At 51.8% G+C, this 25,445-nt stretch overlaps 1 protein-coding gene across 8 annotated transcripts in view; it reads right to left on the bottom strand.

Moving 5' to 3' along the window:
- KCNN3 (potassium calcium-activated channel subfamily N member 3) overlaps positions 1-25,445 on the bottom strand; it is a 140,426-nt gene that overhangs the window by 21,627 nt on the left and 93,354 nt on the right. For all 8 annotated transcript variants that reach the window (XR_005067178.1, XR_005067179.1, XM_037050631.1 and 5 more), the window contains exon 4: positions 4,443-4,584. Coding sequence is in view for 6 of the 8 variants with exons in the window: in XM_037050631.1 (XP_036906526.1) it covers positions 4,443-4,584 (142 nt within the window). In the remaining 2 variants the exon portion in view is untranslated. The remainder of the gene's footprint in view (positions 1-4,442; positions 4,585-25,445) is intronic.

Here is a 25,445-nt window from a genome sequence, read left to right as displayed (position 1 = left end):
ATATGGATGTAGTTAGGGAAGTTGCCAATAAGTAAGCCTAACTCAATCATTTCCATTAAGAAGCAACCTTGTAAAGATGGGGGTAAGATCTCACAACCTTCAGAAAGTGGTGGGAAGGGTGCTGAAATCTAGACTGTGGTCCTCTCCAGAATGTGTGTGTGTGTGTGTGAGAGAGAGAGAGAGAGAGAGAGAGAGAAAGAGACAAGGGGAGAGAGAGAAGGAGGAGAGAAAGCAGGAAAGGAGCGGGGAGGGGAAGAGAAGGGAAGAGAAATGATGAAGAGAAGGAAAGAGAGAAGATACAGAGAGGGAGCTGGAGTGGAGACTGAGACAGGGAACACTTCGCTCCATCCTAAACAGCATGGAACAGAACAGGGAAGGAGGAAAGGAAGAAGCCGAGGCATAAGAAAAAAGGATGGGTTGATGGGATTAAGAGAGGAATGCAGGAAGAACAAGGAGCCTAAATCAAAAAGTTAACGGTCAACTTTCGTTCTTGAGAGGAGATGAAGGTAGTGTTATAGGACCCCCCTCCCTCCTGTTGCGTTCACCTCTAAGTGATGTGACGGTCACCTGTGTTCCTTTCGGGAGCATGAGCCTTTTACTTTACCATTTATAGTCTGGCGTTCCCATGGTGGCAGCCTGGGAAAATCTATGGGATGTGGCAGTGATGCAGGTTGGTTTTAAGAGACAAAGTGCTGAGGACTTGGCTGACTTCAGGGTGTGAGAGTGTATGCTGGCCTAGCGTGGGATCTGAGAAGTGGCTGGTGGGCAGAGAGGACATGGGAAGAGAGGGCGGGTGGGGCACACCAGGGTCAGCAGCTGCTGGCACGACTTCCACGGGGTCCAACTGTGGAGATAATCCAGGACTCGGACTTTGGCCTTCCGATGGGCCAAGCCCTGCATCCTGGTTGACCCCAGCTGGGTTCCCTGGACCTTCTCTGCCCAACCCCCATTTCCACGGGAGGGCGGCAGGGGGAGGCAGGGTCCACCTCCCACGAGCTCCTACTGTCCCAGGTATGTGGTGAGCAGGGGCAGCAGTGAGCAGCAAGAGAGTGGCTGCCATGGGGGACACACATCTAACTCCTCTGAGGATTTTGACCCACATCAGACACCCGGGCTCCTCCACACTGCTCCTTCCACTTCTTATTTCCAAAACACATTTCCAGCTGGGAAACCTTAGACTCTGGAAAAACAAGTGCCCCAAGGGGAAAAGTATGAGGTGTTCTTAACTAAAGGAGCACAAAACAAAATAAAACATAAATGAAAGTGACAAATGGAGGAGAAAAGCCTGGAGGATTTACAGTTGGATTCTGTTTCTGCAGCGGATTCCACGTAACAACTAAAATAACATCAGTTGGTTTGAAACCAAGGTGCTTTAGGGAGAGGCTCGTCTTCCAAAACTGACATTAGGCAGATCTCTGCTGAGCCCTCCCTCTCCCTCCTCCCCAAATGACTCAGTCTGTGCTACCTTCCACTTCATCATCACTTTCCTTTTGCAGTTCAAAGAAGCCTCTCTCATGGAGCCTTGGGGAGAAGCTCAGTGTCCCCAGCAGACAACCGGGAAGCTTTGGCCTATTTGTCCATAATTTGTCCACAAGTGAGTCTGGCGGTAGAAAATGGCTCTTTTGAAAGGGAGTTGTCTCGGGGGCCCCAAAGGTCTCCCATAAGCCTGCAGAACTGAAAAGCTCCGAAGGCATCTCTAGGTTTCATTGTCATGTCCAATTCTGGACTAAGTACTGAGAGCTTTCCCTGCGTTGTACCTGTCATCATAAAATCCTTTGTGGAAAGATGCTGGACTTTGATACACCTGCTTTTGCAGGTGAAATCTCACACACACCAGGTCTGCACCGACAATGTCAAATTGTTCAGACAATTACATACCCTGTTTAATGGTTGATAATTACACCGTTACTGCAATTGCCAAGAGAAAACAATGATTAAGACTATTTACAGCCGCACATACAAATCTTTCCTTTCCCTCTCCAGCAGGCCTTGTCTTGGCCTGCATGGTGTCCATGGTAACCAAACAGGAAGCTGCACCTTTAGTTAAGGCACTTGCAATAATATCCAAGAGATGAACGCTCTGCCGGAAAGCTGGGGGAGGGATTTGCTACGACAGGATTCGCAGCAACCCCAAACCCGTGAAAGGAGTAACTCAGCTACAAAAGCCACACTTGTTAAAAAAAAATGCCACTGGTATTCCTCACTGTGGCTGACCCCAGAGGGAGGCAAGTGACTTCAATTTGCATAAAAACACTGAGATGAATGGAGGAAACCTCCCTGCTCCTGTGTTTGGGGGGTGCAGGTTTGTGCAACAGGGTTCACGTAAACGGAGAAGGTGGAAGTTGTGTTTTTACTGTGGGAGGTGCCTCAGCCCCTCTTCATCCACTTGTTCTTCCCACTTGGACCACAACTCTCTCATCAAGGAGTGAACACTCCCTTCCAAGGAGCTGCTACAGAACAGGAACAAAAAGGGTGCTAAGGACCACACTCCAAGGAGAAGGCCAGGAGGGGACCCATGGGCCCTGCCTGCCCCACTCACTTCGTCAGAGAAGCCACGAGGTGCTTGCCAGGGGGAAGGCATCAGGGAAACCGTGGCCAGGGGGCCACTTCCTGGATGGGGCACAGCTCCTTGCGGAGAGGGAGAGCACTGATATTTAAAAATAACAGAGGCTCCCAGCAGGCTCCTCCACCTAGTGCTCCCCCGCCCCGCCCAGCCTGCCCCTGGCTCTGTGCGCCTTGACTGAGCCCGGCTCTGAGGCACAGAGCCCACCAGCCAGGAGCTGCTCTACGACAGGAAAGCTCTGGCCTTCAGGCAGGTGGCATTTCATTCCTTTCTGGAAGGAAGAATCATCCCCTGGTTTCCCGGTGACAGCTGGGACTGCGCCAGACAGACTCCTGCTAACCAATGGGAGGTCTTTGTTCCGAGGCCTTACACTCACCCATTATTTATCCCAACCCTGGATGCTAAACCTTTTGTCATCAACTGCTGTTCGGGAGGACCTGCCTGCTAGTGGGCACCAGCCTGGGCTTCAGTGGAGAAGGACGGAGGGCTGTGCTCAGTGGGGGAATGGCAGCGCTGGCCCCTCTGTGTGCAGGGCCCCTGCCCCAGGTCCCTGTTCTGAACCCCGCGGCCTGGTTGCAGAGATTGGTCCTAGTAGGCCACCCAGGAGGCCACCAGGCTGTGGTGGGGTGGGCGAGGGCAGCAGCCCCGTCCCTGGTGAGGAGTTAATCTCCTTTCTACTGCAGAAAGAAGTCCCTCTCATTTCTAAAGGCAGCCCTTCTCCCTGCCAGGAGAACAAGTGAAATCCGAGGAGAACTGGAAGGTGGGGTCTCTGTGGGCAGAGTGATGGGGTGTAGAGAAGCTCTCCTGGGAAGGGCTGTGTTAGCCACCTGTGGAGACCTGGGACAAGCTACGGACATCCTGTGCGCCCTCACACCCTGCAGCAACCTCCACGGTGCCCAGGCATTGACAGGCACTTTCTTCTCTGCAGCCTGTGTTCTAGGGTTCTAGGAAGGAGGGCACAGAGCATTGGCCGCCTGTCCTGGACCTAAAGCTCAAGAAGGCCAAGGAGCCTCATCGCCTGGCCAGGGAAGGAGGGGTGGAGGTTGGGGACGCTAGGACTCCCTGCCATCCCTGCTTGACACTCCACGACACTGAAGTCCGGCGGGCTGGGTACCCTGTCCAGCATTGACCAGAGGTAGGCAGTGGGAATTCCGACTCCAGTTCTGAGCCCCCACCCAGGCCCCTCCCACACACAGTGCTGTGACAGCCATGTGACCAGCAACAGAGTGTGTTGGCTCAGGTGGCAGGACAACAGGCAGGAAAAACATGCCTGGAGAGGACGCAGCCTGGCTGGGGGAAGGAAGGGAGGGAGTCACAGCCTAGCCGATGCCAGAGCTGGGAAGGGCCTGGCACTTGGAGCCCAGCACCCCAACATGCAGACGTGAATGCCAAAGTCTGGGGGAATCAAGGGCTGGTGCAGAGTCCTGGAACCAAACCAGGGGCTGCCAGTGCGGGACACAGCTCAGGGCTGTTGCCTTAGTCCCTGCCTCTGAGCTCATGGATGTGGTGCTGAGGTCTGTGCAGCCCGGGGACAGGAAGGACGGCAAGCCTTGATGCCCACTGTGGGGGAGCACACTGGGCAGAGGGGCGGTGTGGGTGGGGAGAGGGTCGGCTTTGCTCAGCCCGTTTCTGGCGGGGCTGTGAAGAGACCATTCATTGTCAGGAACCAGGGCCTATTCCTATCTTGGAAAAGGAAACGAAAAAGTAAGAAACCATGGAGATTTCACATCTGCCTCTCCATGTACAGAGACATGCATGCTGGCCTGCTTACCAGCCACTGGCCCCACCCCCAACCAGGAAGGCTCCCTGAACTCATGTCGCAAGAAAGGGCTCTCATTTGGAGGGCGGTGAGGAGTCATGCGCAGAGGCAGGTACTCACCATGATGCCAGTGAGAAGACAGACACCTTTCCCACAGTACGTGTGGGGCACCATGTCCCCGTAACCAATGGAAAGGAATGTGATGGAGATGAGCCACATGGCACCCAGAAAGTTACTGGTCACATCCTGCTGGTCATGGTACCTGCCAAGGGGAGGACAGGAGTTAGTCTGTGGAACTGCCATCCGGAGAGCAAAGGCTGGGGCAAGTCTGGGCGGGGAAGGAAATGAGACTGTTGGCTGAGGTGCGGGCAGCAGCGATGGTGGCGCAGAGACCTCTCTTGGAGACGAAGGTGCCTTGACTCTGCCCCCTCAGCTCCTACCCGAAGCCTTCCCCGCTCCCGGCCTGCTTGGTCCCAGAGGTCAAATGCTGTGTCACGGTTTGTGCCATGTGGTAGATGTGCCCCTGGGGCTGGTAAAATAGCTTTGGATGAAATCATGTGGTAATAAAATTTAGATCTTCCTTTCAAGCTGACAGTCTAAATGTAAGTAGATGTGATTAATCTAAAAATCACAAGCTCCCGAACAGGGAAAATATCCAAAAAAAATCACCAAATACAGTTAGCAATTTCCTGAAGGTTGATGGATCTCCAAGATGGCACCTCCTGGCGTCTGGACGGGGGCCAGGTGGGTTCCTGTGGAGCTGTTTCCAGGGGCGGTTCTGGGCTCTCCGAAGAGGGGCCCCCTACACCTCCAAGGCCTTGTGGCTGCCACACCCTGGGAGGAGCCAGCTGAAAACCCATCACCGACATTCTCTCCGCCTGGTGCCCATTCCACCCCATCCTTTCCCTCCCTCCCTTCTTTCCCCACACCAAGGCCCTCTGTGTGCTGGGCTCCATGCCGGGCACTGAGATGCCCCACCTTAGGGCACTCAGCCCAGGCCAGGGGGCCACAGAAGATGCAGACATTTGCAGAAAAGTCAGTTAATGAATCGATGAGGCACCTTGGGGACAGGAAGAAAAGGACAGTGACCTCTGTCCCAAACGTAGTTGGGTCGGCCAGAGGCCTCTGGTCTCCAGGCAGGCCTGGGAGGGTGCTCCGGGCCAGGGCAACACCCAGTGAAAGCCCAGACCCGGCCTGAGAGCAGCGGCGGGCGGCGAGGCGGGCGGCCGTTCCCCAGAGTGTTGTCTAATCGGACCATCCTGGATGACACGCACGGGACTCGGTGTTTCATCCTGCATTAATGTCACCCCTTGATAAAATCTCCCCATCAGCCTCAGGGGATCACGGACGGGAAAGTCGCCGTGGGTCTGGGAGACCAAACCTGGTTGGACAGAGCAGAAAGCCCCCCAGGAGCCCTCATCCGCAGACCCAGTCACTAAGAAGCTTATTCGACTCAATGCGGATGAGGTGCCAGGGGTAGGGGTGGCCCGGGGGCCCCCAGAGAGTGTTGGCTACTATTGTCAGTGCTCTTGCCACTCCCACAGGGTCTGGGGCCCAATGGGCAGTTGGCAAATGTTGCCTTTCCTCCCCTCTCCCCTAGTCAGGTGTGGGGGGATGGCTGCAGGTACAGGGGCGTCTGGGGATGGGCCTGGAGGCAGCAGAAGCTCTCCTGGTCATGAAGAAGACGGTGGGCAGAGTGATGGACACCATTTATTGATTCCTGCTGTCCTGGTGGGGGTCACATGGCACAGCCCACCATGAAGCTGGGATGTTGTACATAGAAACTCAAATTCTCCCAACATCCGGGCAGCTGGGAGCACAGAGACTTTGCCCGAGAGCACATGGAAGTGCTCCACTCAGTATCAGAGAGGTGGGAGCCACTGCTGTGTGCCTTGGGGACTAATGAGGAAGTTTAGCAAGAGCAGGGCACCTGGGCTCCAGTGTCAGGTGAAGTGGCTTCAGAGAACAGCGGGCCAAATTTGGAAGGCCTGGAGTTCCAGGATGAGAGGTTTGGATTTAGTCTCAGAGATTTGGTCCTGAGCAGGCGAATGACAAAGTGACATGGCCTGCTGGGAAGCCTGGTCTGCAGCCAGTGAGCAGGATGTTTGAAAGTATGAAACACCCAGGTGGGACAGCCAGATGGAAAGCATGTGTGCAAAACCAGGAGGGAGGTGCAGGTGCAACCTTCACTGCCCCCGTGAGCCTGGCCCCGGCAGATGCCAGTGAGCACGTCTTCGGTGGGCTTTCCAGTCCCAACTTGAGTCTACTACCAGCAACCAAAGGGGGTTGGCAGTAGCCTTACCATAGGGCATGGCTGCCTGGAACTCCAGGGACACCTGACGAGCAGTCATTCCCGTCCCCCGGGCTCGCTGGCTAGACACATTGCCTGCCCTCTCTTACCTGCCTCTCTCACTCCCTGTCCATGCACTACTGCTGCCCTGAGGGCACCCTGGCTGGCTCCTCCTGCCAGTTGCCTCATTTCCCTGGGGCAGGGCTGGGGCCATGTCTACTCCTGTGGTCCAATTGGAGCAACGTAGACAGGTGGTGTCCCACTTTGATCCCTAAGATGAAGTGCACCCTTCCCATGACCCAGTGCGCCAGCCCCATCCCAACTTTGACGTAGTTTGGAGGGGTAGCTGCCATTCCCCACAGCCTGGGACTCTGCCAGGCCCTCAGGCCACCTTACTCTCCTCTACTCCAGGCATTCTCTTGGCTAGGAGGAAGGGCAGCTGATGCTGGCTCTCTTGGCCGACGCTGAGGAGGTGATGGAAGATCCTTCCCTGGAGGGATGGACTTTGGAGCCTGTGAAACAACAAGACTCAGTACAGCTGAGTGTGCGGGCCCTGACGGGGGAGACTTGAAGAAAGCTCCATGCTATAAGCCATCACCACGGAAACATGTGCTATGAAGTCAGGGTCAGACATCAGCTCATCGGAACGCATCTCTTGGAAGACGTCTGGTGAGGTTGGGGCAGCGGACAGGGAGCAGGTGGGCCGGTGGTCTAGGGCTTGGCTTGCCTGGCTTTAAGCCCAGCTCCACCTTAAGGCTGTGGGCATGGGACTTAACCTCCCTGTGACCCACTTTCCTTGTCTGCTGATGGGAGATTAAGAAAAATAATGCACAGTGCTCGGCCCAGAGTAGGTGCGCCAAATGCCGGCAGTGCCGCGTTGAGAGGGGCAGGTGCTCTCAGTCCAAGAAACAGTCTACAGAAAAACACAGGGTGGGCATTTACGATGCCATGGGGAGAGAGTCCCCACAGCGGGTGATGACGATGTCTTGACGTTTAGGCCAGAGAACTACTTGATATTGGGATGAGAGGAACCTATTCTAAGTTGGTGGACAAAGAAGGGACACCAGACACATGGTATCTGAGATGATTCCTCCAGCAGGTGCATGCAAGTCTGGTTAAAGAGAGCAGGCCCCGGAGGGTGAGGCCGCTGGAGAGTTCGCAGGTGCCCAAGGAGAAGCAGTGGTGAGCCTTGAATGCTGAGCCACGGGGTTTAGATGTAGTTGCAGCCTCTCCTCCATGTACCTCATTGACTCTGCTCTGCCCATGTGTTCCACAGTCCTTTCCTTGCAAACCCTGAGGCCTAAGCAATTGTTCCCTAAGCAATTGTTCCCTGGCTGCTTGGCTGCCCCAGGACCATGGACCACTCTATTCATACATGGAGATTAGAGCTCAAAGCAGAATTAAGCATGCAGCAGCAAGTAATCTGTGTCCTTTTGAAGTTGATGTTTGATTTACTGCTGTGTTTTTCTCTAAATTCTCTTCATGTTCTTTTGTTTTGTTTTGTTTTTTCATATAAAATCCGGAACTGGTGCTAACTGTGTGTGCTGAGGGGAGGACGAGCAGCTCTTGAGGATGGCACTCATTCACCATTTGTCAGACTCCAACCATCTGTCCTCTGGCAGGGCTCTAGAAGATGCCGAGATAAATCAGACAGAACCCTCCACTCCTGTGGCTTGGAGCATCGTCATAGAGATGAGACACGCATGCAACTCACCACGCATGCAACTCACCACGCAGGAAGTGATGAGCGGGCCTGGTGACTCACGCTGGGAGTGGGGGGAGGGAGAAATTATATCCAAACCTATTCACAATTTTTTTAGGTTTACACTTGTCACAAACTCACATATGAATTCCATGCTATTTTTTACAATTGAGAGTTTTGGGAAAGAAATAGTCCTCTCTTTTTCTTTAAGGGCTAAGACGGAAAAGATGGAGTTTGTGGATGGGTTATTCTTCTTATTTGTTTTTCATTAGGGTGTGGATTTATACCATAGTGTTTTTTTTACTTTTTAATATTATAAAACAAATGCATAACTGGGTGACGGTGGTGGATTCAACACACGTGCTGCTTTTGCTCCCTTCTCAAGTCCCTCCACAACTGGGAGTTCTAGTCGCCTGCTTTAAAAAATAAGCAGACAGCCAGAAATCCCCAGATAGCTGAGGAACGTCTCTAGCATTCAAGACACAGACCAAATCAGTCAATTAACAAAGAAACAGAACTCTGGACCAAATACAGACCATTTGCAGAGAAAAACTCTTGAAAAACCATCCTATAATTAACACTGTAAGAGAGATAAAACAAGATATTGGACCCATGAGACAAGAATGGCACGCTGTACCAAAAATGTCTTCCTGCAGGGCTGGGAGATAAATCGAGGAAGGTTCGCAACAGGCAGGAAAAGACAGAGAGAGAAATGAAAATAGGAGAGAAAATAGAAAATCAGTCTACCAATTCAAATAATAACAGTTTCAGAAAGAGAGAACGAAAGAAAAAAGAAGGAAGAGGTAAAGGAGACAGAAAATGAAGGAAAAGAAAAGAATTTATCATTAAGAAATCATTTAAAAAATTTCCCACAACCGGTGGACACAAGTTCTAGATCAAGGGCCCACTGTCCCTAGCAAAGTGCTTGAAAACAGACGTGCACCCAGGCACGGTATAGTGGAATTTCAGGACACCAGGGGCAGGAGGTGATTCTATGGAGCTTCCAGAGAGAGAGAAAGAGGTCAAATACAAAACAATCAGAAATCTGAGTGATTTTGGACTTTTTCACAGAAACATTGGAAGCTCGAGGGCCATGGAATAGACTTCAAAATTCTAAAGAAAAATGATCTCCGAACGAGAATTGTCCAAACGAGACCAGAATCCCAAACCAGACGGAGGGAGTATCAGTTAAGTCTGAGAATGAACTGAAGACATTTTCAGATATGCAAGGCTCTCAGAAATTTGCTTCCTCTGCGCCCTTTCTCAGGAAGCCACAGGACAGTGTGCATCACCAAAACACAGGAGTAAACCAAAAAGAAGGAACCCCAGGGTGGATGGCACCAGAGAAAGGCAGAGGAAAGAGGCCCAGGGTGAAGGCCATGTACTAGGCCCAGAGGGCTGCTGGTGCAGACTGGAGCAGAGCAGAGGCTCAGGGAGACATTTCTCCAAGAAGATGAAATGAACAGAAAACCGGATGTGCCTGAACATCTGAAGAAGAGACTTAGACAACCACCAGAGTCTAGAGTTGCATTAGCGATAAGTACATACAAAACCAAGCAAATGAACAAACATGATAATTAACCAGAAAAAAACCCCACAAAAACTTCTGCAGAAAAGGAGAAGTTATCGTCCTTTACTACAAAGACAAAACTATGATTAGAGCCAAATCAGTGATGAGTGAGTAATGCAAATACTGATGCCTTATCTAATTAAAATTATAATACAATTGTACAAGGGAGGGAATGGCGAGGCCCTCGCATCACAGAGTAGCAACACAAGCCTGTTGCTTACAGACTTGGAGGTAAACACTAAAATCAACGAGCAAAATGAGGTCAGTGTTAGTGCCCTGTTGCTGCAGAACCAGCTGCCCGGTGACTTGGCAGCTTAGAACAACATTTGCTATCTCACCAGCGCTGTGGGTCAGGGAGTCAGGCAGCTTCCCTGGGTGCCTCTGGCTCAGGGCCTCTCATAAGACGGTGGTCCCCTGCCATACAGATTGTATGTGGAAGTGATGCTATTTCTATGGCCCATTGGCCCATTTGTCTAATGCTGGAGTTACATTATAGTCCTGTTCTAAGTACCATCTGAGAGCCCAACACAAAAGCTGCTCAGTAAACATCTGTGGAGCGAGTGTAGCTTGCTGTGGCTTTCCTGCCGTCCCGTGAAAGGAATTCAGTGAAGCATATTAGGTGGCTGCAGCTGTTCGCTCTGGCGGATAAACTTTGGCCAAAGCAGCTGCCAAATATCTTGGATTTGGAGTCTGTTTGCACTATTAATAAGAACTCAGCTTCTTGACAGTAGTCATGACCTAACTCTTTTCGCATGAATCTTAGTGATTTGATGTCTCCAGCCGTTTGTTCTGGGTCTGGTTTGTCGGAAACTTGCAGGACTCCAGCCAAGCGGATTGCTTGTCTTCACTGTCCAGCTGTTCCCCAGCTTCGCACGGTCAAACCCTTGCCCTCAAAGAGCTGAGGGCCTCATGCTTGCCACGTTCTCCAGTGAGGCACCCGACAACACATACATGACCTGACCCTCGGTGGCCTTTGACTCCATTGGTGCCCCCCTCCTCAGAATACCGCCATCCTTGGGCATCTTTAGTGGCTTGCTCGTCTCCTGGTTCCTTTCTGCTCTGAGCGTCCTTGACTTCTTCCTCTACCCTCCTCTTCAGTGTGGCTGTGCTCCAAGCTCTCCTTGCACATCTTTTTTGCACATCTCCTTGTACATCTTTTTTGCTCCTGTCATGCCGGTCATTATCCTTGCAGATCCCTTGTAACTGACCCTATAAGGCCCAGCTCAACTCCAACCCTGACCTGCCCGGCCAAAGTGAACTCTTCATCTCAACTCCCATGGCACCCAGCCTCACGCTGTTTTGTGTGCAGGCCACCAGACTGTTTGGCATCATGGGTGGACACACACAGGCTCTAGGGCCAGACTGCCAATGTTCAAATCCAGGTTTTGCCCCTTAGTATCTGCGTGACTTTGCAGTTTTCCCACCTATAAAAGGAGGTAATACTTGTACTAGCTCACTTGGAGTCAAGGGTTAAATAAGCTGATATTTCTAAAATAGAACAGTGCCTAACACACTAGTCACACTAAAAAACGTTGGCTATTGTTTAAAACAATATATATATATATTGGTCATATATATATGGCCTTGGCATAGTGGAAAGACTGCCTTTCATGCCATAATGGCTTTGTGACCTTGAATGATCCACTGTCAGGGTCTGTCTTCTCTTCAGGGAGTCAGGGTGTAACAACATCCCCAGGCCTATCTCAGGAGGCTTTGGCAGGGGGCGAATGTGGAAGGGCTTGGTCAACCTTGAACTTGTAACACAGACAGAGGCTTGTGATTGCCTCTCGGAGAGCCTCCCACCTGGGCCACCTCCCCTCTGAGACTCCCTCCTAGTGACAGAGGCACCACGAGGGACACGGAGGAGGAACAGACAGCAGACATCGCCACGCAGGGAAATGGTGGTTTGTGCCAGGCTCTCCTTTTGCTTGTCCTTGTCCTGTGCTCTGGGTCGGCCACAGCCCCCTTCCTGTGCAGGATTTGTGGTGTGAACCTCTTCTATCAAATCCCACCTGTTTCACCTTCAGAATATGTCCAGACTCTGGCCGCCCCCAGCACCTTGGCTGCTTCCACCTGGGCCACTGCTTCTGCCTGTACAGCCCCACCTACCACCCACTAACAGCCACCAGAGTGGTCCTGTCAAAAAGTCAGACAGACCACATCACCTCTCTGCTCAAAACTTCCTGTATCCCTGAGAACAAAAGCCAAAGTTCTCACGGGGGCATATAAGGACCTAAAGAATGCCCCCCAACCCCTGTGGCTTCTCTGGTCCCACCTTCTGGGAGCCACCCCTTCGCCAGCTGCAGTCCTGCCATCTGGGGTCTGCGGGGCTCCTTCCCAGCCAGCTGGACCCGGCGCAGAATGTGGGCACGTACTATTCCTTCTTCCGGAAAGCTCTCACCCCTGTGATTTCTGGCCTTTGCTCAAATGCCAGCTTCTCAGGAAGATATTCCATGACCACCCTGCTCACGACTGCCCCAGGCCCCACCCCCACCGTGCCCCCTTCTGTCCCTGGATTGTCCTCCTCCACGTGCATGTCACTGCCGGACATGATATACGTGTGGCTGTTTTTGTGTTACTGTCAACTCCCATTTGAATATAAACTTCATGAAGAAAAGGACTTTTCTTCTTTGTTTACTGCTATATCTCTAGTGATTAATAAATACTTGTCAAATGAATGGATGATTCCGTTTGTCTTTATCACAAGCTAGCAGGACCAGGTCAGCAGACGAGGGCTGTTATTGTGAAGCAATGAGAAGCTCCAGGGAGTTATTAACTAACTTCTCACAGCAAGTAAATGAAAAAGCTGGGACTGCAACCCCTGATTTTGCAGATTCTCAGGGCGACGGCTGGGGCACGCAGGGCGTGGGGCGAGGGAGGGCGGCACCACCTGCGCATTGGGCGGGGCCAGCCCGTCCCAGCTCGGCAAAGCGCCTGCTCGAGCCCTGCCAGGAGGACGATGGCCAGGAGCAGGGCTGGCCAGTGCTGGCCTGTGCAGGCAGCCCAAGAAGCTCTTACCAAAGCGGGACATTACCAGGGAGCCCTGGGTTTTACTCCCGCTCCTACCTCTGCCTTCACACCTTTAATAGGACCAGCTCCTAGTTATCAAGTGCCCTCGGTGCGCTAGGTAGGTGTGGGTCCGGCCCAGAGGGGAAATTGCCTTTTTGTAAGGGTGTCATGAACCTCAGTTTAGGAGGATTTCAGCAACGCCTGAGGTCTGCGAAAGGTCCACCGAAATTCAAAGTTGGCTAAGGAATAACTGGCCTACGGTGACTTTGGAGCTGCTACTGCTTATTCCAGCTACAGCAAGACAAACAAAAAGTACTTTTCCCCCCTTAAAAACAGTTTTATTTCTAGACATTTTAAAATGTAAAATAATCGACTTTGAAGCCTCAGGGCTGACTGCAAGCCTACGGGCCCACAGGCCCAGGCTGACACAGGCATCCAGAGAGTCACTCCTTGTCACTTTATCCCCCCGGCTAGTGTCCTATTTTTTGAGTTGGCTTTGTTAGAATTTAGGAAAATAAGGACATTTCCCTCACCAGGTAATTCAAGGCAACAGCCCTGGATCTTTCCAACACAAATCTAAATCTAGTCTTTCATTTCTAGCCCAAGAGCTAGCAGCACAGGTACAAGGCCTCTGCCAGTCTGAAACGGGGAGAAAACCCCCACCAAAACACGGGAGTTCCGGCCAATGGGCTGCCACACGCCGCAGACAGGCACGGCTGGTGCTCGCGGTGCGAGCGCAGGTGCCGCGGCTCTTCCTCGCAGAGGTGGTCGCACGCATGCATCGTCCCACAGGGAAGAGCCAGGACATCTGCCTGGTGTCACACATCCGGATGCAATGTCTCTCCAGGCCCTGGTGGCGAGTTGACACCAGGGCACCAGCTTAGCTTTCCTCCATGAGTGCTTGTCTTCTCTTGTTCTGCCAAGATGTTTCCTTCGAAGTCTCCACTTGGCCAATGGACACGCCCTTGAAGGGAAGCCAGCTGCCATTCCTTCCATAGTCCATTCTTCATAAAGGGGGCGCTGTCGACCTCTTTGAGTGGTTATTAAGTTAAAGACCAGATGGCTCATCTGGCAAATACTTCCGAGTAAGTCTCTCTATTTGCAATATTTCTTTCTCCTTATTAAAAATATCCCCATGTTTCCTGATTTGGGAGCAATTAATAAAAATGCATGGAAATGGAGAAAAACAATATGTTTGGAAGAAACACTGCTCCCAGGGGAAGCGAGTCTTCCATGGTGTTGGAGGGGGTGCAGCCGTAGCGAGGTTGGGCGTGAGGGTGGGTGTGGCCTCAGTCAGGCCTTACCTTTCCACGCTGTGGGCTTTTCTCCCATAAAATGAAGCGTGAGAAACCTGCCTCCTGGTATCTTGTTGACAGTTCAATGAGATGACAAACAAAAGACCAGGCATGGCACCGGGCACGGATTTGGGGCTTAACACACGAGTCCCTACTATGCACCAGACTTCACAGACCTCACAGGGCCACAAAGAAGGTCAGCACTGAGCAACACAAAAGCAAAAACAAAAAAAAAAGGCTAAGTTACAGTTGAGGTGAGTGCCCAGGGGCCTTCTCTAAGGGTGCAACATTCACACCACCCAGGACAAATTGGGGGGGGGGGCACTGGGTTGGGGACACTCCAGGTGAAGGACGAGCTCTGACCACGGAGGGGAAGGAACCACAGAGGGGAAGGAACCACAGAGGGAGAGGGGTGTCCTCAAAGTCCCCAGCACTGGGCTTCCGTGAGTGGAGCTGCGAGAACACACTGGCATTGTTGGCTTGCACCGTCTCCCGCACCCCTAGGCCTTGCCTCCCCTCGTTCCCCCTCCTCTACTTTTCTGTCTGTTGCCTCTCTGTTCTTCTCTGTCATCCTTCTTTCTGTCTTTCTCTCCTTTGGAGCCCTGCTCTCCCCTCTCCTGACCTCTCCCCTAGTTTTCCCTTCTCTGGCTCCCTATCCTTCCCATTTCCTCCTGTGAGGACCCACACTGGGAGCCCACCGTAGGGGATTGGCAGTCTCCGTGGAGACACGGGCCCCGCTGTGGGTTGGCTCTGTGAATCCAGCAAGTGTGCATGCCGCGCCCGCCAGGGACCAGCATCAACAGCGTAGGACAGGGCCCCTGGCAGAGGCAGATGTGCCACGTGAAGTGGGAGGGCGGCGTGGAGAAGGAACACGCAGCCCCATCCTCCCAGGGGCACAGAGTGCCCTGCGCTCCTGGTAACCATGGGCGCCCCATGGTTTCACAGTCCCACCTAGACCTGCCCTCTGAGCCTCAGGGCCAGGTGTCTGTCTGTCCACGGGGAACACCCCTGGGGGAGAGCAGGTCAGTTAGGCTCAGTTTATCCTGAGCCCTGATCATTACCTGCCCCTTCCCTAATGTTCAGGTCCCCACCACACCCACCCCTCTCCTTCCTGCGTCTCTGTGCTGTGGACAACACCACCGCGGAGCCATGCCAGGACACTGGGCATTGTTCTCAAGCTTCCTCCACCTCTATCCCACATGAAGTCCCGTGAGTCTGGGCTCTGCTAGTCCTTTCAAACCTGCCCCTGACTCTCCGTCCCAGTTGCCACCTCCCCAGTGGAAATGGCATCCTGTACCATGTATATCGCCATAGCCGTGTCCTCGGCTGGTCCCCTTGTCTTGTGGTCATGCTAGTGTCCCCTCAAACCTCTCTTCCCATTGCAGCCGGGGAATCTTTCCCCAAACAAGACCTTCCCCAGATCAAAACTCACCAATGGCTCCCACCGGCCTAGGGTGGGGTGGGGGCGCTCTGCCCTCAGTGTAGAGACATAGAGAGGGTCACAAACCCTCTATCTAGGACAAACAGCAGTGGGAGAATTGACAGTTGTGACCGACCTGCTGTTTCATGTCGGGGTGGTTCAAGGCTGCCCTGGGATGGCATCACTCTCGCTCTCTCATATTCTGATTCGCTTTCCCCAGTGCTGAGGAAGGGGTGGCAACCCAGCTCCCCTGATGGAAATGACTCATAACCGGGGCAAACCCACAGAGCACGCCAGGTGTCTGAGTACCATCTCTCCTGCATCACTGCATTAAAAGAAGCAAGCAAATAAATAAGATTACAAACCACTGGCTTGATAGAGGATCCCATCAAAACTCTTTAAACTGGTAAAAGAGGCCTAGCCATTGCCTGCCTCTCTAACCTTGACTGCAGCTGATCCTGTGGCAAATAACTGCCGATTCTCTCTCCCACCCCATTCTTCCCCCACCTCTGAGCTGGTCCGTCTGCCTGAAGTCCCCTCGGGCCCCCCAAATCACCTCTTCCAGAAAGCCTTCCTAGATCAGGTATCCTCTGCAGAGCTCCCTCAGTCTCCATGCCCCTCTCTGTCCCCTCCCACCACAGGACCTACTGGGGCTTATTCCTGGGTCTCGATCTTCTGCATGGGCGGTGCCGGCCCAAAGGATTCGGTGAGTGAAGGATGGCTCCAGGGTGGAGACACGAAAGCCTGGGCTCATCTCACACTCCTCGGTGGGCCTTTCTCTCATAGCTGCTGTCTTTGGTTTGCCTTTAGCTCCACCCGACAGGGGCCTGAGTCTGCCGCCCGTGAGCTTCTCTCTCCTGGTTGAGCTTTTTCCCAACACCCATTGTCAGTCACAGAGCGTGACTCAGAAGCAAAGGGGCATCACAGTTCTTGGTTTTTCATATACAGAGAGAACAGCAGTGGTTGGAACTCTTGCAAATTATTTCCTCAGAGACCTTAGAGAGATCTGTTTCTCATTCCATTTTATATCTGGGCCCATCTCTGTGAGGTGGGTGGGACTAGGCATTCAGCCCTCTTTTAGGAGAGAATAGTCATTGTCATTTGTCAAGCATCAGCCACATGCCACACGGGCCATGTTCTTGAGTTGAAAACTCAGGCTCAGCCAGACTAGGGAACTCGCACAAAATAAAACATCTACCAAGTGTGAGAGCCTGTGTGTGAGCTTGGGCTTGGCTGCAGGCACGGCCCCGTCTTTGATCATCTTCTGCCATCGACGAAGTGGAGGCCCATGCAGGCTGACTGCAGAGATTACTGGGGCTTCTCCCTTTCTCGGGGACCTGATCCTGGGACCCTGGGTCTGCATGCAGTGAACCGGCCTCACAGGGGCCTCAGCCAGAGCCAGGGCTGCCGGGCTCAGCGGTGTAGGCTGTGCACCGCAGCGCCAGGAGTGCCGTTCACCGAGACTTCAATGCGAATGGCACCCCCTGGAGGTCAGTGCTGCGGAGGCAGTGGTCTGGGCTGGAGCCTCAAAGGAAAGAAGGGTGTTTTCCTCCTCTCAGTCACGCTTTCCCCAGAGAATTAAATGCAGGCAGCCCCAGGGGGGTGCGTGGGGGATGTTAAGGAGGGCACAGAACCGCAGTCTCACCTGGGTAGTATAGCGTGGGAGAGAGGCGGGTGGGGATGGTCCTGTGACCAGGAACAAAGAGAACTGGTTGGAAGAAACTCCCTGGGAAGTTTTCTTGTTACAGTTTCCAGGAGCAGCGGGGCTTCCAGGGTGGAACATGGGAGCCTGATTGGACCGCTTCCTCTGCCACGGAGAAGAGGGTTGCTGAGGAGGGCTCCAGTAGGACACAGGGTGAGTGGGCAGAATTTGGACCCAGCTGGGCCACCACCTGATCTGGGGACATGGCTGCAAGGCTCTGGGGGGGACTTCAGGATGCTCCTGGCCACATGCAGCCTGCACGTGGAGTGTGCTTGCCTCTAATTTCTGACCTTTCCCCACAGGCTGAGCATCCAGGAGGTATGTGACCTTGGGTCTGTGAGGCGGGCCTTGGCCATGTGAAGGGTGACAAAGTCTGAGGCAGGCAGGGTCTCAGGGCCTGGTCCAGGCCCTCCAGTCACGCAGCCAAGCCGCCCAGACCTTGGTTTGTGTGGTTAACTGGAAAGCCCTGTACACATCAGAAATAATGCTATTTCTAAAGCTCAATACTAGAAGGAGGCAAGAATGGAGACAGCCAGCACACATCCAGCCATCCTCCCAGGGGGCTTTTTGCCAAAGGAACTTCCAAACCTCCGGAGCTGGCATGCCCCGAGATCTCTGAAAGCGGCAGCTGGGAGGAAAGGCTCATGTACAGGCGCTCAGGCCAGGGCCCCCACACCCGCCCTGCTCATCTCCACAGCCCACGAGCAGAAGGGACGCAGCTGCAGCCAGATGCCTCCAGCAGCAGCACTGCTTTTTTCTGCCTCTTGATATGAGAGTCTTGCTGGGGGAAAAGAGGGAGCAGGACAAAGAGATGACCCATCTGGAGATTCCTCCTTCTGCTCCTCTGAGAAATGAGGACACCTGGGCCACAGAACTTCTGGGCCCTCTAGCTCTGAGCAGCTGGAACTCGCTGAGCACTTTTTCTCACCCACTGTCCACACAGGGCGGAGAACTGGTTAGGTCGGGGGCAGGCAGCTGCAGGTCCCATCTTGAGGCTTTAAGGGGCCATATTTGGGAAGACATATATCTAGCAGGCTTGCCCCATGCTGGGAGTCTCCCCCTGCAGAATGGGGTTCTTCTAGGGAACATTAGCCCAGAGACCCAGGAGTCGCCCCATCCCCGCAATTTCTGAGACTTCCTGGGAAGGGAGAGAACAGCATGGATACGCGGTCAAAGATCCAGGCAGGAGGTGCGTTGCCCGTTGGGTCAGCTTGGTCTCTGGGAGTTACTTGGTCTCTGGGAGAGACTCTCTGGGAGTTAGAGTCTTGGGCCACCTCTAGCCTGACAAATCTCATTCTTTCAGGTAAGGAAATGGAGGCCAGAGAGGAACTTGGCCGGGCCCAAGTTCACTGTGCTTCTCACTTCTGCATGTCCCTTTCCACCCCAAGAGGCACCAGTCATGCCAGTCCGGGATGCTTGGCCCCAGGAGAAAGACCCTCGACTAGGGGCTCAGACTCTCACCAACTTGCTGTGTGACTCCAGGCAAGTTGCTTCCCTTCTCTGGGCCTTGGCTTCCTCATCTGTAAAATGTGAGGATTTGGTTAAACAAGCTCTGGAGGCCCTTCCAGTTCTCAGGGCAGTGTTTCTTTGCTCACACTCTACCACCTGCCACCACTGTTGCCCCTCCACCCGGTCTCTGGGAAGCCTGTGGCCAGGCTGACTGCAGGCGCGGAAGACAGGCAGCTTCACAGATGGCAGGCCTTTGGCACCCCGCAGGGAAGAAGGTAAAGGGGGAGTTCAGCCTAGCAGCTGTCACCCAAGGCCAGCCACACCTTGGGGAGCCGCTGCAGGTGACCACCAAGTTACACCAAACCTCTGATGGACCCTAACCAAGATTTCTGACACAGAACACCTGTGGTCCCTGAATCGGGACAGGAGAGGGGGAGCCGGTGCCTCTGCCGCGACCAAGCAACCAGCATGGCTACTCTCAGAGGCACCATACAAGCCAATCTGTCTGCCGGTCTGCCTCTCCCCTCCCTTCTTCCTCCCACGGCCCCAGAGAAGCCCCTGGAGCCTTCTCCATCCTCGCGTCCCCAGCCCTGGCTCTGTTTTACAGGAAGCAGCCATCACAGAAGACACTTGTTATATGTTGCCAGGCAACAAAATGCTGCCTGAAAACTGCAACCCACCTCTGACACTTCATAGGCCTGGAACCAGCAGATGAGAGGAGGCTGCCAGAACAAAGGAGAAGCACTGGGGTGCTGGGGGGTGTCGGAAAGCAGAATGGAAGAGCCCCGACAATTGCATCAAGTGCCAAAAAGCAAACAGATGGGAGAAAAACTGACTCACTGAAATGAGGGAGACAGGGAGGGAGACATGGAGGGAAGTCTTAGGGTGTCAAGTCCTCAAAAGGCTTTGTTGTTTTTTGGTTTTTGGTCAGACCTGACGTGATTGGAGTGGAGTTGTTGACAAGATGATGGTTGGGACAATGACGATGGTAGTTCCTTAGCTAAACACTTGTCTGTGGGCTTCTACTTCTATCTCATGAGCAATTTTATCATGAACATCCCCAAGCAATGGCACGATTCTCCCCAGACTTTCCAGGAAACAGTTATTCTCGAAGCAAAGATCGCCACTGCCATCGCCATCATTCGTCCAGCCCAACACAGGGTCATCCACTCGGGCGTTAGCTTAAATGACCTTGGGCTCTGGAATTTGCAAGCACTGAGTGGATCAGAGACAGCGAGGGCCAGTCCCAGGGCCTGTCACTCAGGCTAGTGACACCCCAGCTGCCAAGAGGACCTCAGAGGCAGGTTTGGGGACAGCAGGGAAGTGCCGCCAGTGGAGGACTCTCCTCTCCGGCCCGGAGCCCTGGGTCGGCAGTGAGGTTCCGCCCCCTCACCTCTCAGAGCCCCATTCCCTAACCTCTAAAATGGGAAAACCACTCCTGCCCTGTTCATTGCGGGGGCTGGGCCACAGACGAGCAGCCACACAGATTATAAAGCTGTGGACTACACACGGCAGTGCTCCTCGTTTATTCAAAAGTCATTGCGAACCTCCTACGGGTGCTTGGCGTGCCAGGGGACTTTCCCTGACAGACCTCCCACTGCTGGGGCACAGGCCAGTAAACAGCAACCTCACACAGTGGCAGGCAAGTCACCCCACTGTCCTCGGCCTCGGCTTTTCCACCAGTGAATGGAGATAACACTGCCAAAGCTTCTAGCAAGGGTTAACAGGGACGATGTATGCAAGAAGCACCGAAATGCACTTATTAAATGATGGCTCTCTCCTTCCTCAGGCTTGAGGTCATTGTCACCAGGCTCCAGAGGCCGGGCTCGGTCACACCAGCTTTGCCTGATGTGGCCACAGTGACAGCCTGGCAACCCTCAGGAGAGATAGTCTAATTTCTAAATTAATGAAAAGCCTCAAGACACATTTATTCCCTAACTAAAACGCACCGTTTAAATGATAAATAAGAATGAAACAAATTAAGAATGCTGGTAAGTAAGTGGGAGCAATTTCATGTGTTAAACTTGACAAAATAATTATAAAGCTATTGCCCAGTTAACTATGTTCACATTTACTTAACTCTGTAAGATGGAAAACATAGCTGATTACTTTATTAATTTTTACATACACTTTCTCAGAACATGTCCAGCCATACTCCAACCCTGCCTATCCCCCCCAAACTAGTACAGCATTCAAGGACACTGGGCTGTTGCTACCTGGGCCCACTAACAGGAAGTGGCCTCCACTACAAGTTACTGGCTTTCTATACCACCAATCACGATCTCTGTCTAGGTCCCAGGCAGCATGCCCTCAAACAACTTATAAAATGGGATCAGCCCTGGCTGGTGTGGCTGTGGATTGAGCACTCACCTGCGAACCAAAGGGTCACCAGTTCAATCCTCAGTCAGGGCACATGACTGGGTTGTGGGCCAGGTCACCAGTAGGGGGCATGTGAGAGGCAACCATACATTCCTGTTTTTCTTCCTCTCTTTCTCCCTCCCTTCCCCTCTAAAAATAAGATAAATCTTTTTTTTATAAATAAAATCTTTTAAAAATGACATCATAGCCCCAAACTAAAGAAAAACTTTTTTTACTTTGTACGTTTTGCTTTCTCCTTTGACCCCTACACAGTCAAATAAGACAACTCCCTGACTTAACAAACATCCCAAGAACCCCATGGCAGGCAATAGGGTTCCTGGGGGCCCAGGCCTCCACTGCCCTGTAAGTCAAGGGAGAGAGCCGATCACCGAGCCTCGCTGACTCTGGACTCCATCCTGCCTGCTCACCTCCAGAGGAGCATGGTCTTGTGTTTTTTGGTTTCCCTGCCTTTCCTTTAAATTATATTTTATTGATTATGCTATTACAGTTGTCCCATTTTTCCTCCTCTTCATCCCCCTCCACTCTGCACCTGTCCCCCGCATCAGCATTCTCCCCACTTAGTTCCTGTCCGTGGGTCATACATATAAGTTCTTTGCCTTCTACACTTCCTATATTATTCTTAACCTCCCCCTGTCTATTTTCTACCTACCATCTATGCTTCTTATTCCCTGTACCTTTTCCTCCAATCTCCCCCCTTCCCCTCCCACTGATAACCCTCCCTGTGATCTCCATTTCTGTGGTTCTGTTCCTGTTCTAGTTGTTTGCTTGTTTTTGTTTTTTCAGGTTGATAGTTGTGAATTTGTTGTCATTTCACTGTTCATAGTTTTTATCTTTTTTTCTAAGTCCCTTTAACATTTCATATAATGACAGCTTGGTGATGATGAACTCCTTTAACTTGACTGTATCTGGGAAGCACTTTATCTGCCCTTCCATTCTAAATTATAGCTTTGCTGGATAGAGTAATCTTGGATGTAGGTCCTTGCCTTTCATGACTTTGAATATGTTTTTCCAGCCCCTTCTTGCCTACAGTTTCCCAACCTTTTGAGAAATCAGCTGACAGTCTTATGGGTACTCCTTTGTAGGTAACTGTCTCTTTTTCTCTTGCTGCTTTTAAGATTCTCTCCTTCTCTTTAATCTTGCATAATGTATTATGATATATCTTAGTGTGTTTCTCCTTGGGTCCAATTTCTTTGGGACTCTCTGAGCTTCCTGCACTTCCTAGAAGTCTATGTCCTTTGCCAGACGGGGGAAGTTTTTCAAATGTTTTCAATTTCTTACTCTTCCTATTCTCCTTCTGGTACCCTTATGATTCAGATGTTGGAGAGTTTAAAGTCATCCCAGAGGTTCCTCAGCCTATTTTTTTTTGAATTATTATTTCTTCACTCTGTTCCAATCAAATGTTTATTTCTTCCTTCTGTTCCAAATACTTGATCTGAGTCCCAGTTTCCTTCCCTTCACTCTTGGTTCCTGTATATTTTTCTTTACGTCACTCTTCATGGCCTTTACTTCCTCCTTTATTTTGCATCCATACTCAGCCATTTCTGTGAGCATCCTGATTACCAGTGTTTTGAAGTCTGCATCTTATAGGTTGGCTATCTCTTCATCTTCTTTAGCTCTTTTTCTGGAGTTTTGATCTGTTCCTTCATTTGGGCTATACTTCTTTGTCTCAGCACACCTGTTACATTGTAAGGGGTGGGCCTTATGTATTCACCAGGGCAGGGCAACCAACTTAGCTGCTAGTGGTGCTGTGTGTGGGGGAGGGGTCAGAGAGGGAACACTGCCTCTTGCTCAGCTCTCCCCCTGCTTTCAGTCACTTCCCATGCTACCTACAAGTGAATTGGCCCTTCTGGGCTGATTCCCAGGTGGGTGGGTTCATGTAGGTTCTAGGACCCCGTGGTTCTCTCCAGTGAACTCTCCTGTGAGTCTGGGAGTTTCTCCCACTGTCGCAATCCCACAGGTTTTTACAACCAGCGGTTTTGAGGCTTTACTTTCTGCACTGGAACTCTGGGTTATGCAGTGTGTCTCGCTCCCCTGTTGTTCCTCCCAGCTTATCAGCATGCGAATGTGTGACCCGCCTACCCCGTCCTGCAGCCACGGCCTTGCCACGTACCCTCTCTGCCCCGGCTGCCCATCTCCACCCCTCCTACCGGTCTGCATGAATGTTTCTTCTTTAACTCCTTGGTTGCCAGACTTCCATACAGTTTGATTTTCTGGCAATTCTGGTTGTTTTTCTTTCTAACTTTGTTGCTGTCCTTTTGGTTGTGAGACAAAGCAAAGTGTATTTTATGTCTCCATGTTGGCCAGAAGTCAAGGTTTCCCTGGCTTTTCAGCCTTCTCTTGCCTGAACTTCATACTCACACAGGAAGCATGTAAGACAGGCTTTACTGCCAACCTACAGATCAAAACAATGAGGCCCAGGGAAGGAAAAGAGCCAGTGTGCGTCGAGAACTCGCTATTGTCACAGGCACTTGTCGTACCTAATACAGGGTAAGTGACTTGCCGAAGGTCGCATGGCTAATCCGTTAAGCTAGATGGTTAGCGTGGATTTTCTGACTTCAGGTTCTACTGCTTTTGGTTTTGTAGGCCATAAAACCTTACACTTATAAATTGATGTGTTATTACTGGGGGGGATTCAGAACAGGCCTCCCCAAGAGGTACTACTTGAGCATGTGAATTATTTTGAGCTGAAGGCAATTGAGACCCTGTGGGCTCATGAGAAAATTTTACCTCTCCCTTAAAGAATTTAAATTAATAAGTTATCACCAGAAATAACTTTTGACCTACCTACATAGCAGTAAAAATGTCTAATTACTGAACATCTGCTCTTCTTATTGGTCAGTGAATGACCCACCTCCCCACTGAAGCCACAGGCTCCTGGCCCCATCCTTAGCCCAGAATGTCATACACAGCTCATTTTAACTCTCTGTCTCTGAACGGTTCACGTATGGGTGGTTCCCATATGTACATACATCATTAAATTTGGCCATTTTATCTCGTTACCTTTTTTCATATAAATTTAATTATTAGACCTCAGACTGACAGAACTTTGACTTGCAGAGGAAAGTGTCTTTCTCCCCCACATTACCATCATTGCTGACGTTACTGAAATCGAGCCAAGTGGTTTATCCTGGGTTGACTGGATTGGGCTGTAGAAGAGCTTGGGCATGAAAGCAAGGAATACGGACTCAATCTTCTGGAGGAAGGTACCGAGGGTTTCCAGGGGCCATAGAGCGTGTGCAGTGGTAGTACAATTTGAATCCAGAGAGTGACTTCTGCAGCCTAATGTAAGGTGACAAGAACCTGTATCTCGTGAAGGGAGCAGGCAGAGATGACTTTGAGAGACATTATAGGATAAGAATTGTCGGGCTGATGCCCGGAGGCTGAGTGGAGTCGGGTGCGTGTACAAGGATGGCGAATGGTTTTGAGCCTAAGAGATAGTTATGGTCCTCTAGCCCTTCTCCCCTTCTTCATCGGTAAAAGGACCCAGGAATGAGCAATGGTTACCAATTTAAAAAGACTACATTTTTCCAGACAGGTGAATGACCAATGGATGTGAATGGAAATGACATGTGCTACTTTCAGAAAATGTCTTTGAAGAGAAAGAGCACATCTCATTTGTTGCTACCTTCCTCCTCTGGCTAGAAGGTAGATGGAATGGCAGGAGCCCCAGCAGCCTTACTTAGCTATGAAGGAGCAGCCACGTACCCGGCTGGCAGGGCCACAAGGGAGAAAGAGCCTGGGTCCCTGAGGCTGTCAGGGCACCACAACAGCTTTGCACTGACCCTTTTCCAGTCTTTTTTTGCATAACAAAGAAACCTTTGTTTTGTTTAAGCAACTGCTGACTGCTATTTCAGGTTTCCTGCCACTTGCAACCAACCACTAATACTAACTGACAAAATTCCTGAGAAAAAGAAGACAAAAACAGAGAAGCAGAGAAATTAGGGCAGCATGATCAGTATGAACATAGACGTGGTGTGCGGGATATCTGGTGTGTGAGAACACACATGTAAGGCTTAGCCTGGTACACAGGATGCACCTGAGAACTCGACACTGCCGCCGCCGCCACCCTTCTCAGTCACCTTTGTCCCTTGCCTGGCCTGCTGCGATGGCCTCCACTCGCCTTCCTCGGAGGTTTCTCACTCACTTCTAACTTATTCTCCACAAAGGTCCAGCTCCTCTGTAGCTCAGGTCTGGCCACACTCACATGCCTGTCCACTCTACTCCCCCTCTGGCGACCCCACATAGCATGCTCTTTGCCAGCTCAGGACCTTTGGACGTGCTGGTCCCTCTTCTTGGACAGCCTTCCC

This window comes from Sturnira hondurensis, unplaced genomic scaffold (genome assembly GCF_014824575.4).
Source record: "Sturnira hondurensis isolate 20B ecotype Veracruz unplaced genomic scaffold, ASM1482457v3 Scaffold0006829, whole genome shotgun sequence".
In the NCBI taxonomy this organism is placed as follows: Eukaryota; Metazoa; Chordata; class Mammalia; order Chiroptera; family Phyllostomidae; genus Sturnira; species Sturnira hondurensis.
This window is presented reverse-complemented; position numbering and strand designations above follow the sequence as displayed.